Genomic DNA, 13,553 nt, shown 5'->3' with positions numbered 1-13,553 from the left:
ACGCCGTGTTTCCCCTCTCAAATCGCGCTTAAAACTTTGCACTTGTACTCGGCCGCTGTTAGGAGTCATTCAGGCAGAGCGACATTACTAAAATGCTGCTCGCTGCGCCCTCTGTATTTCAGTACGGGCAACTGTATGAAAGGGAGGCGAGAAATGCGTGTCTTCCAAATGCAGCTCGTTTGCAGGAGTGGTCTGTTTCTGTGAGACGCAATGGAGAAAACTATATACTAGTACGTGGATTGGTACGTGCGCGAGCTTTGGTGATGGAAATGCATACCTTGCTGTCATACACTGCGCAGTACATGTCCTCCACACAGAACTCCGACGGCGCATTGTAGCTACCACCGTATATCAGCATGGTGAACATGTCATGGCTCGCACCTGAACAGTTCAGAAAAAACAAAAAGCAAAAAAAAAAAAACTGGTCGCTCACCATTCTTGTAATAGAAACGTAATGTTTGGTAACCCGGCATACAGGAGTGCGAAATGCCTTCTCTATCGCTCCCCTATGCTGTCATTAGCGTCACTTGTAGAACTCTGAGGAGTTATTCATGACATTACGAATGATATAATTGATTTAGGATCAAAAAGGGCCGGGTCAATTGGCGTTTCGCGTTGCACTTATATTACACCGGCGACACCGATACCGTGAAAAAAAAAACACACCTCATATACATACATATATTACATACACACACACATATGTATGTATGTATGTATGTATGTATGTATGTATGTATGTATGTATGTATGTATGTATGTATGTATGTATGTATGTATGTATATATGTATGTATGTATGTATGTATGTATGTATGTATGTATGTATGTATGTATGTATGTATGTATGTATGTATGTATGTATGTATGTATGTATGTATGTATGTGTTGTGTTGGGTTTTATGGCGCATAAGCAACTAAGGCTATCATGCGCCAAGAGCAAGGTTAATGTTAAATCTATAGTTTATTTAAAAAGTTTCCTTCTTCTAGGAAACTGAGAACAGATGCTAGGTTTACAAGTGCTCTTTCTCCTAAAAGCAAGGTGGGATGAAATGGGATGGTATGATTGTAAAATATAGTAAAATGTTTTCTCCGTAGTGCCTCAAGTTTTGAGCATGTAATTAGAATGTGGTTTACAGTGAGTATCTCGTCGCATTCTTCACAGGTCAGTTTGTTATGTTTCATTAGCAGAAAGTTATGTGTAAGATGAGTATGTCCAATACGAAGACGGCATACTATCACTTCCATAAAACGTTGTTGATGTGTGCTCGATTTCCATTCTCCTAGTACAGGCTTTATGAGACGCAACTTATTATTTTCTTGGTTGTGCCATCTGGACTGCCATTTATTCATCTGTTTATGTTTTATTAATTTCAAGCAATCACTATGTGGTATGTTTGCTTTCTGAATCAATTTGTTGTGGGCAAGTGCAGCACATTTGTCTGCTCTTTCATTGCCGTCAATGCCTACGTGACTAGGGACCCAACAGAACACTATGTTATGTCCTTGTGTTGTGATCATTTTTACATTATGTATTATGTCACCGATTAGAGGCATGGCAGCATTTCTGTGATTTAAAGCCGTCAGTACACTCAACGAATCGGTGTAGATGACACTGTTCCCAATGCCTTCATTCACTATTTTTCCTACAGCTGTCAGGATAGCATAAGATTCAGCTGTAAAAATTGATGCGCACTGAGGAAGCCTAATTATTTGTTCCCAGTTCTCTTCAACTACGGCACAGCCAACATAAGTAGAAGTTTTTGATCCATCTGTATAAAACTCTGTATAATTACTGTACTTTTCTTTTATTGTGCGAAATTCTTGTATTATATGTTCTTTAGGAGTTTGGCTTTTGTTGAAGCGTGTTAGAGTGAGATCACAGACATTTGGAAGTTTGTACCATGGGGGTAGGGGCCTGTTTTTTGGTGCAGTGTCGGGCAAGGTGTCCAGAATTTCTAGCTCACTGCAAATGTCTTCGAAACGCATTATCAGTGGCCTCGTTGCTTGTGGTTTATTTGTGAAAATTACTCGTGAGCGGCATGTTGAGACTATTGGATAGCAGAGGTGTTTTTTCTGTGATCTTATTCTAAGGACATAAGCACATGTGAGTGAAGCCCTTCTATCTTTCAGCGGAGGCTCGTTCGTCTCTGCATACAGACTATCAACAGGGGATGTTCTGTAAGCGCCACAAGAAAGGCGTAAACCTAGGTTATGTACCGGGTCCAATTTCCTTAAATATGATGGTCTAGCTGACCCGTAGACTATGGACCCGTAGTCCAAGCTAGACCGCACAACAGATCGATATATATGTAGAAGACACGCCCTATCAGACCCCCAATGTTTCCGAGAGAGAACCTTCAGTATGTTTAGAGATTTTATGGCTTTCCTCTTTAGGATGTTTATGTGAGGCAGGAATGTTAGTTTTCTGTCGAACGTTACACCCAAAAATTTATGTTCGCTCTTTACTGGCAACTCAATCCCATTTAGGTGTAGCTTGGGATTGATCTGTATACCTCGTTTCAGCGAGAACATTACTGCCACTGTTTTCTGTGGGGAAAATTTGAACCCATTTTTAAAAGCCCATGAGTCTAGTTTATTTAGTGTTAATTGTACTTGTCTTTCACAAATTGATATGTTTGAGGATGTGCAGGCTATTTGAAGGTCGTCGACATACAGCGAGAACATAATGGATTTTGGGATTACCTTGCTAATAGAATTCATTTTTACAATAAACAAAGTTGTACTTAAAATGCACCCCTGAGGTACCCCATTCTCTTGAATAAAGTTCCTCGAGAAGGTGGTACCGAGACGTACTTGAAATGAACGACCTGATAGAAAGTCCTTCAGAACATTTAGCATCCGGCCTCGGATGCCCAAATCTGCTATATCGCGTAGGATCCCGAACCTCCAAGTCGTGTCGTATGCCTTTTCCATGTCAAAGAAAACGGCCAGGCAATTTTGTTTATGTATGAACGCTTCCCTGACAGTATTTTCAAGACGCACTAAGTGGTCGGTCGTTGCGCACCCTTTTTTAAAACCACACTGATGAACATCAAGAAGTTTGTGAGATTCTAGGATGAAAGTTAGTCTGATGTTTAAAACACTTTCAAAACATTTTGCTAAACAGCTGGTCAGAGCTATGGGTCTGTAACTGCCCGCTGAGGTCGGCGGCTTTCCTGGTTTCAGAAACGGAACAATAACAGCTTGTTTCCAAGCCTCTGGGAGTTTACCCAGAGTCCAAATTCTGTTAAAGAATTTCACAAGTGCCTCTACAGAGGATTCAGATAAATGAGCCAGCATTTCGTAATGAATTTCGTCAGGGCCAGGCGCAGTCTGTTTTCCAGCAGCAAGGACGTTCTTTACTTCTTGGAGTGTAATAAAACTATTATATGATTCATTTCTGCCACCACTTGTTGGGAGTTTTTGTTTCTCAGCTATGTTTTTGTATTTTAAGAATGTTTCTGTGTAGTGTGACGAACTTGAAACGTGTGTGAAATGTTCGCCTAGTATATTGGCCTGTTCTTCTATGCTAGTCTGAATACCAGGGGCTGTGAGGATGGGAATTGTAAACGGGGAAAAGTTTCCACTGAGTTTACGAACTTGTTCCCACATTTTCTTAGACGTCATTGAGCTATTTATTGACGTGACATACTTCTGCCAGGATTCTTTTTCAGAGTTGCGACGGACGTATCGAGCTTTAGCTTTGGCCTTTTTAAAAGCTGTAAGATTTTCGTGTGTAGGGTACCTTCGGAAAACACCCCATGCTTTATTTTGTCGCTTTTTGGCCTCCTTACATTCCCGAGACCACCACGTCTTGTGTTTTTGTCGCACCACACCTAAGGACTGTGGAATGGTGAGATGAGCGGCAGTGATAATGCAAGTCGTGAACAACTCATTTAGTCTGTCGACACTAAGGGCATCTGAGAAAACTGCTCCTAGATTCGCCTCTACTTTAAAAAGCTCCCAATCTGCTAAGTGAAGTTTCCACCGTTTCGGTTTGGTCGGCATGACTGATGGTGAGGATGATAAGCTGATTATTGCTGGCAGGTGGTCGCTACTATACGGGTTGTTCAGAACATCCCATTTAAAATCATTAAAAAGGGAAGGTGAACTAAAAGCCAAATCTAAAAAACTCATTTTTCCTGACCTTGGTGAACAGTACGTGGGCTTACAGGAGTTCAATAAGCAAATGTCTGAACTAAGAATAAAATCCTCGATAAGCTGTCCACGTGTATCACTTTTTTCACTTCCCCACAAAGGGGAGTGTGCATTAAAATCTCCTACTACTAGGTAGGGCTCTGGTAGTTGGCAAAAAAGGTTTTCTAGATCATGGAGTGTTATTTTAAGATTTGGTTCAAGATAGACAGAACACACAGTAAGAGTTTTAAAGGCAATTATTGTGGCTGCTACAGCTTCTAAGGGAGTGTTTAATTTCAGTTCTTGAGCTGGAACTCCACTTTGCAATATGATGGCCGCACCACTCGAAAGCCTGCTTGCTTGCTCTCGATCTCGGCGGAAGACTTGATATTTTTTCAGTATATTCGAGTGCATGCAACCTAAATTTGTTTCCTGTACGCACAGTGCAACTGGCGAGACTGTATCTAGAATGTCTTTTATGTCATTAATATTCTTTAGAAGTCCTCTACAGTTCCACTGTACCAGGAATGCCATCTTATTTTGTTGAAAGCTTAGAAATTAAGTTAGGTTTTTTCCAGGGCCCGTGATTCGGGCCTTGTCTGTTTTGGTTCTTTCCAAGGAGCTCTGCCGTCTCTGTGACGAAGACGGCAAAGAGCTGTCCTGGCCTATGTCCATTACCTCGTCTGAGGTGCTGGACGAACGTGCCAGAGGCACGTGTTCTTTCTTTTTAGACCTTGCCTCGTGGGCGGAGGTCTTGTGGCCCGCCGACCCTGAGGGACGCGTAGCCTGTTTTGGGGGTGGTGGAGGAGCGGGAGCTGCTTCCACCGGGGCAGGGGATGGCACTACCTCAGCCTCGTTTGAGGTCTGGGTAGGTGCCGAAGGCCGTTGTGGTGCCCCGCCCTGTCGCACCACATCGGCGAGATTTGGTTTCGCTGTGAATTGAAATGCGTTCTTGGTTTTGTTGTACTGAGTACGTGCCTCTTTGTATGTGATGTTCTTTGTTGTTTTTAGTGTAATGATCTGCTTTTCTTCTTTCCATTTTTGGCAGGATCGAGAGTATGCGGGGTGATCCCCCTCACAGTTTGCACAGCGTGGGTTTGCGGTGCAGTTATCAGAGTTGTGGTCGTTCGCAGCACATTTCGCACAAGTTCTGCGGCCACGGCAACTTTGCGAACCATGGCCGTATTTCTGGCAGTTGAAGCATCTCCTCGGATTTGGGATGTACGGTCGGACGTTTATTTTGATGTATCCGACTTCAATTGACTCTGGGAGGGTGCAGCTATTGAAAGTCAGAACCAGATGTTTTGTAGGGATCTCCTTGTTATCCTTTCGGATTTTTATTCTGTGAACTGCTATGACGTTTTGGTCTGCTAGTCCTTCTGCCATTTCATCTTCAGTGAGAGCAATGAAGTCTATCTCAGATATTACTCCTTTTACAATGTTCAAGGATCGGTGGGGAGTGATGACGACAGGGATGTCCCCAAGCGACACAATGTTTTTCAGGTTGGAGGACTGGCACTTGGTTTGTACTTCTAGCAAGAGGTCACCATTTGCAAGTTTTGATACTTTATATCCAGGGCCCAGGTCTTTAGTGAGACACTTTGACACTATGAAAGGGGAGATTTTTCGAGCGGGTTTTTCAAGCTCCTCTCTATGTATGACATGGAACTTTGGGAAAGTCTCTTTTGTTTTCACAAAGAAATGGCTTGTAGCATCGGTCCGCCCTCGTTTGTTTGGAGGGCGATCATTTGTTTGGGAGAAAGAATCCATGAAAGGGTTTGTGTTTTCGGTAGTTGTGCCTGCCACCCACCATGGAGCCCAACGAGGGGACGGGACAGGAACTTGCAAGAAGTCCTGCCCACGCCAGCAGTACACCGCTACTATAACCAAATATGGGCAACTCAGGGTAGCTACTCCACACAAGGTTAACCCTCGCCGCCAAGAAAAAAGGAAAAACAAGAAGTGAGGAGGAGACAGGACAGTGCTGAGAAAAGAGATAGGAAAGTGAAAGATGAAGTGGAGGACAGGAAAAGGCGACTGCCGATTTCCCCCGGGTGGGTCAGCCCGGAGGTGCCGTCTGTGGGAAGCGTGGGCCAAAGTGGTGTGTTGCCTCCGCCGAGGGGCCTTAAGCCGCGTTCAGACTACGTGCGCAACGCACGTATCGTTCGTAAGGATCGTAAGCGTAAGCGCAAAAAACGTAACGTGTCTGTTCAGACTGCTGTCGTATTGAGCGTAAAATGCGCAACGTACGCAGCCAGCGTGGGCGCCGCGATGGAGTCGACAAGCAATGCGCCCGTGTGCTGTGCGATGCCAGTGCACGTTAAAGAACCTCCAGGTGGTCGAAATTTCTGGAGTTCTCCACTATGGTCATAGCCTGAGTCGCTTTGGGACGTTAAACCCTATAAACCAAACAACGCCGTTCACAAAAACGAGAGATGCGCGACCAATGCGCACAGCCGTTTCGGTTTTCCCTTTCCGGTCACGGGGCTTCCGGTCCTTTCAGATTTCGCGCGCAAACCACTAGTAGGCGACATCATCCAACGCTCCTACTCTGCTGCAGTGTCTCGGCTCGCAGGTGTTATTGGTGTTTTGTCGGTGATTGTGTCTGTGTCGGTGATTGTGTCTGTCCGCAGCTTGATCATGTGCAGTGCGGAATCTTCGATGTGGAATTATCAGCCTCTCATAAAAAAAGTTTGGCAGAGGCCGGCTCTCTACTGTCTCTACTACGAGTAGCTGAAATCGCACAGAGAGAAGTGCAAAACGATGCCTGGCTGCAAATTGCCAGTGCGCTGAGTCAAAGTAGTAAGTGGTTTATCAATCCGTTTTTTCATGCGCGAACAAGCTCTCAACAAGCAAGTGTTTCCTCTAGTTTAGAAAAGTGAGGTTATGGAGGCGGGGGATGCCCGCTTCATCCCCGTGCATTCTCGCAGCCCATCGGCTCCGTTGACAAGTGAGGAAACAGTTGGCCTGCAGCGAAAGGCCGATGCGGGGAGACGTTGCGGTCGGGCCGCAGAACGGAGCTGGTGCGGACTCGTCGAAGTTTGAAAGAAGCTCACCGTAAAAGAGAAAAAGAAAACAGCATTTTCTGAGGGGGGACGAGGTTCCGCTGACGTTTCCGAGTCTGCCGCGCGCCCCGGCTCATTGTTTGGAGTCAGTAGTACGGCCTTTGAGTCACCGCCCCGGCCCGTCTCCAAGATCGCTCGGGGGCACTGGTAAAATCGCAAGCAGGGATGCAGGCGGACCGTACGCCTGTTTTGGTGCGAGAGTGTGCGATCACGGGACACCGAGCAGGAGTGCGCAGTACGTCGACAATGAGAGCGGGCGCGTGAAATGTGCGAAGGAGTGAGCGGTGTGTCAACACGGTGAGCGGACGTTTGAAAACTGTGTGCGAACGTGCGTGTGTGAAACGAAGTGTATTTATAATCGAGTTGTTAATTGTTAATATACCCATTGTTCTTTTTCGTATTTTATTTGTGTGTCCAGTCTTTTCTTTCACATCTCATTTTGAGCTTGAAGAGCCCAGACCTCCGCTATCAGCCGCTTGCTAACCAGCGCCATGTTGAGAGCGCTGATTGGCCGGTCGTAAAGAACGCATCTTACCGAACGGCCCAGTGTGAACATGCGCGGTCGCAAGCTACGTAAACGGGAGTTCCAGCCACTATGCGCACTGCGATAAATACGATACTTAAGACGGATGCGCACGTAGTCTGAACGCGGCTTTAAAGGTCCAAACACTCGGCATCGGCTCAACCACCAGGATCCCCTTTTCCCCAGACACGGCGATGCCACGCACGGCTAAGCGTGGGTGCTCGGGGTCCGTGGTGTCGCACAAAACACACAAACACCTGCTTTAACAGGTGCCCCCTGCGGGGGTATGTATGTATGTATGTATGTATGTATGTATGTATGTATGTATGTATGTATGTATGTATGTATGTATGTATGTATGTATGTATGTATGTATGTATGTATGTATGTATGTATGTATTTTTCCCCCGTTGAGTCATTGAGCTCGCGACTAAAGAGAAACTTGGAAAAACTTGGAGGACACCTGGTTACCATCAGCTGTGACAATGCCTTTTCGTAAGGGCCTCATTGCGAGCTGTCATGCACGACTACACATGCACCATACATACCATACGTTGCCACACACAGGCGCAATACATGACCGCACATACGCAATGCACCACCCACACATCTTTTAAATTTCTTATAATATTTCATCTTCCCGTTGCAGCATCCTTCCAATCTCTCTCTCTCTCTCTCTCTCTCTCTCTCTCTCTCTCTCTCTCTCTCTCTCTCTCTCTCTCTCTCTCTCTCTCTCTCTCTCCTCTCGCCTAGAAGGGGGAGAAGGGGATTATTCTTTTTCGACTTTACCACCTTTCAACGGTGGCAGATGAGAGGTGGCTCTTGCCACCAGTAATCTGGCGCTGCGCAAGTGTGTACGACATTGCCACACGCCGACTTTTATCTCCAATGGGGTCCTTATGCTGTCGCATAAAGGTTTCATTAGGGCAGCTTTCGTGTGGACAATTAATACTCATTATCAGTCGCGTTGAGTCCCTTACAGGACACAGAGCCTTCTTGCAATGATGTATGTTATTCCAGTTATTCTATGAATATAGTTATTAGTTTTTATAGTTAAATTTCTCTTATTGCGGTGATACTTGTATTTCGTAGTTTTTCCTTGTTTTCCTTTCTTAGTAACTGTCTCAGGGTCTTTCTAAGCAATACTCCTCTCGTCACGTGCTCTATGTTGACCATCCTATCACCTCTGACACTGAAGCGCATGCGCCGTATGACTACATGCTTCAGTACCGGGCGTGGGTGAGGGCTTCCAGACGAACTCGAGCCTTTTGGATTCGGTCCAACGTCTCCTCAGGACGTGGTGTACTCGGCCCAACACCAGGCTCTCCAAGCCCATCTGCAGGAATGAATGAGCATATGAATAAATCAGCTGCAATAACAGTGTGTCATGTGTAACTTGAGAGGCACCTTGAGGAGTCAAGTGACAATATGCCACGCTGTTCGGTCGAAATTTAAATATTTGTTTTTTTTTTCCTGAACACAATGCCGTCACACGTGACGTCAAAGGTATTCAATTAAGCACACCTGCGTACTAGTGCAAGTCTAGCAGCATAAATACAGCAGGCATCCCTACCCAGAGTAATTTCTCTCACCCAAGGTTTGCACCAACAAGGCGGTCGCTAAAATTCGTATTACTTCTTAATCAAAAGAACAGGTCAGTTTTGTTAATGTGGGTTTACGCATTTACACATGCTTCGCAACTCTCTGAGAGCGCGTGGCAAAACAATAATGCGACAACACAACAATAACAAAACGTAAAGAAAAGTCCCGAAGCGGAAAAGACCTTTACCGCAATACCTGTGTCCTCCTGTAAATAAACGCCTTCCCTCCCTTCCTCTTTCTCTCTCTATCTGTGCGCGCGTACGTGTGTGTGTGTGAGAGAGAGAGAAAGAGAGAGACAGAGAGAGAGGTAGAGAGAGAGAGAGAGAAAACGCAGCATCCGTCTACCTCCCGTTATCTCGTACCATTTTTGATGTTATTTCCAGCATGAAAAATAAACAAAAAAGGAAAGAGGGAATGGGAAGATTTGTGGACAACTGGAGGAATAAGGTCTTTAATTTCATGCATGTGGCGCGCGCGATTTATGCACCAAAAAATCACGTGCTCGCCTTGCAGCCTAATGGCCGGGCAAACAAGCCCTTCGCGACAGGGCGTGCCTGCGTTGCAGAGGTTTTTCAGAATATGGATGATTGGATCCATTTGGTGCTACATATTTAACTGGAAAGTTCACGCAGATATTGTAAGTTTGTGGGGATAATACCAGTTTCTATCAGCGTTACAAGTGAAAATATTGAGAACAGGCAGCCCTAGGCAACGCCGAAGGGGGAATGCAGATGCCCCCATCAGCTGCACCGTATATAGCACACGTTCGAAGAAGAAAATACCTGGTCGCGAAAACAAAATTTCCTGACTGGTCAATGCAATAGTGATATCACAGGTGGTGACGTCACTCAACCATCGTTGCAAAGTATCGCCTAAGAAAAACGTTCTTCAAGAAAACAAATTGTGGTCGAGCTGGAAACCAGACGCTGCCCTTTCGGTTCCTTGTCGAGTGAGTACTCGCTTAGTGCGATGGTTTAGAGGTCTTATTGTGACCGCCTCCTACCTTAGAGCACCCCGCCACGGTGGTGCAGCGGTAGGGTGCACGACTTCTGTACCCAAGGATAAGGATCGAATCCCGGTCCGGCTTTCAATGGAGGCAAAAAGCACTCTATGCTGTGTAATGTCAGTGCAGGTTAGAGAACCCCAGGTGGTCGAAATTTCCGTAGCCCTCCACTACGGCATCTCTCAGAGCTTGAGTCGCTTTCGGACCTCAAATCCCATAATCCAACCCAAACCAAACGTATACCTTGAGGTGGGCAGGAACCACTCGTTACATTTACAGTAACAGCAGAAATTAAGACCACTAATTAGCGCCAGTAAGCGCTACTACTAAGCTTTATACCAATCTGCTCCACTTAGTCCCGCTGCTAAGTCTACTTAGCCCCGCTACTTATCACTACTAATTTGCTTTACCAATTAAGACAATCATTCAACAGCAATTCATAATGTTCATATTGCAACGCTATTGCATCTACCCTTACGAATACTTGAGTGTCCCCTAATTGTTCTGAAAGCGGGGTTTCTGACTGCACTGCGAATATCTGATTCTAAAACTTCCTGGTCATATGCGCATTTGCAATGTTAAAAGCGTATATCGCTGAACGCCATTCCCCGCCGCCCACCTCTGAGAGTAGTGCGGCGAACCCCCTGGAGTGCCCGAAGGGGTCCAGCTGCCAGCCCACGTGGACGGCGCCGCAGTCACCGAATGTGTCGTTCAGGTAGCGCAGCCCCATAGTCATCTGGTCCACGATAGCCGAGTAGTGTGTCGCCGCCTCGTCGTTCTGCGTCCACCCACCGCCCGCGAACTGGAGCCGCCCTGCACGCGTGTACGCTCTCTGTCACAGAGGCTGACGCACCGTGCTCTGCTGTTATACAAGAGTAGGGAAAGTGTCCCGGTTCTCGGACGTCGACACTGGCGTATAAGAGCAGAGACAATATGCCAACGTTGCGCAGACCCGGTGTCCGAGGTTACACCCGTCGTTATGCTTACAATAAAGGTTAGTAATTAAATACATTTAGGACGACTTACCGGACGGTATAATGTGTAACACGATATTCAGCGACATGTGTATGCGGCAGCGGTTATATCATTACTTGTTATTATTTATAATGTGTCTTCTTCTTCGATAGATCGCATGTAGAGTCGCTATACTACGATACGTGACGACACTCAGAGTGCGACGTTGCATTGACGTCAGCCATGGGGCTCCTCCATGCTGACAAATCAGCGCCTCGCACTCCTCCCTGTTACAACCAGAAAACGGGTGCTTAAGATCTCTCGCTGCAAAAGGCAAGCTGGTCCTGCCAAAATTGACATGAAAAAAGATATTTGATGCATACCACACATGCTTACAGAAGCTACCAAGATGGGAGGATCAATCGAAGCAGTGAAATCACGTAGAGTGATGCGACTATAACATTTGCTGTAGTGTGAAAAGCCGCGGGTGGAACAAGACGTGGAGTAGTTGAAGATAAAAAAAAAAAAAAAAGGCTTTGTCTTGCAGCAGCCCTAAGTCAGCTAGTGACACTTGGCTGCCCAGGTCATAAAAACGAGATATTCTCGGTGAAGAAATGCCCTTATCTGATTTATGCGGACAGAAGCATGATGGGGGAAGGTTATTTCGAAGAGCGTTTGATCGGCAGCTTAGAAAGATTGACGCAGAAACTGTGAGGTTCTGCACAATTATAAAACTATACCCTAGATAACCCACCTAAAGCCCCTAATGCGGTCTTGAAGCAGTGGCGGATGCAGCTGACCAGCGCCACCTTGGAAGTCCAAGGAGGCGCTCATTGCCACTGAAGACTGAAGAGAGAGCCACAGAAGACGGGGACTGAAAACTCCACGTGCTTTATTCCAAACACCCTCTTCATCACTCTTATTAAACTTTTGTTCTTTCTTTTAATGGTTCAGCTGTTTCATTATTTCTCGCTTTATTATTTGATTAAACAATAAACTCTTAAGCTCACAACGGCAGCTTTTCCGCAGCACAGTAGCCTTTGCGGAGGTGCACCCTTTACAGGTAAAATGTTCAGAACGCGCAAAAGAGGCTCGGGGCATAGTTTCGATGACACAACGGTTTCTTCCTTGTCAACTAACTCAATCACGCAGTTAATTTTTAGAGGCTCGCATATAAGTTGCGGTTAAAACTAGGTGGACCACTTTCTCCATTATTTCTCGCTTTATTATTTGATTAAACAATAAACTCTTAAGCTCACAACGGCAGCTTTTCCGCAGCACAGTAGCCTTTGCGGAGGTGCACCCTTTACAGGTAAAATGTTCAGAACGCGCAAAAGAGGCTCGGGGCATAGTTTCGATGACACAACGGTTTCTTCCTTGTCAACTAACTCAATCACGCAGTTAATTTTTAGAGGCTCGCATATAAGTTGCGGTTAAAACTAGGTGGACCACTTTCTCAGTGGACCAAAAAGCAATTGTATCGTCTGGTAGCAGCAACGAGCACTTGCCGTTCGTTATGACATGCCCAATGCACAATAAATGGCAACATTCAGGCGGCGGGTGAAAAATCATTTTTACTACTACTGTCTGCTAAAAGTGGCCCTGTGCTGAAGCTTGGCTCACTTCTCTGTGACTAATATCGGTATTTCAAGATGGCCGCAAGTGAGGGACTATGAGGAAATACACTCAAACATTTTTTTTTCTTTCTTTGGCAAAAAAGAGCGACGTGGGTGCAATCGAAGTAACTTTACCGCACATAGATAGCAGTTTGCACGCTTTAAGCCTTGCCTTACGAACAGCTATATTTTTGAAGCCATATACAGGTTCATAGTGGGAATGGGAACAAGGTCGAGGACCATTTAAGGTAATGGAGTGGATTTCGAGAGAATGAAAAAGTAGTAGGGCTGGCAGAACAGAGTCGCGGGGACAAATGAGATGAGAAAATTTGTGGGGCTAAGGTAACTGCAGCTGATTAACCGGATGTATATTCAAGAAATCGCTGTCATATAGTTAGGATGCTACCTGCTGCTACTGATGATGGTGATGGTAATGATGGGTATGATTACGATGTAGACGGGATGACGTCGTGGAGGTCTCGACAAATCACAGAGCACCACCGCAGTATGCACGAATGCGCGCCTTATATTACCATATGTCAATAAATGATCAGTTAACAATTAATTAGTAATCATTTAATAAAATACTAATTAATTACTATGTACTGATAATAGTGATGGCTTTTCGCAAAAAAATTAACACCGCTGTAA

General features: G+C 45.5%; 1 protein-coding gene across 1 annotated transcript in view; it reads right to left on the bottom strand.

Moving 5' to 3' along the window:
• LOC146179500 (lysosomal alpha-mannosidase-like) overlaps positions 1-13,553 on the bottom strand; it is a 42,963-nt gene that overhangs the window by 24,330 nt on the left and 5,080 nt on the right. Inside the window, exons 4-6 of the mRNA XM_084579130.1 lie at positions 10,952-11,145; positions 8,958-9,063; positions 278-381 (exon numbers count right to left, since the gene is read on the bottom strand). Of these exons, the coding sequence (XP_084435256.1) occupies positions 278-381; positions 8,958-9,063; positions 10,952-11,145 (404 nt within the window). The remainder of the gene's footprint in view (positions 1-277; positions 382-8,957; positions 9,064-10,951; positions 11,146-13,553) is intronic.

The sequence above is a fragment of the Amblyomma maculatum genome, chromosome 9 (assembly GCF_055883805.1).
Source record: "Amblyomma maculatum isolate TAMU_Amacu chromosome 9, ASM5588380v1, whole genome shotgun sequence".
NCBI classification, from domain to species: domain Eukaryota; kingdom Metazoa; phylum Arthropoda; class Arachnida; order Ixodida; family Ixodidae; genus Amblyomma; species Amblyomma maculatum.
This window is presented reverse-complemented; position numbering and strand designations above follow the sequence as displayed.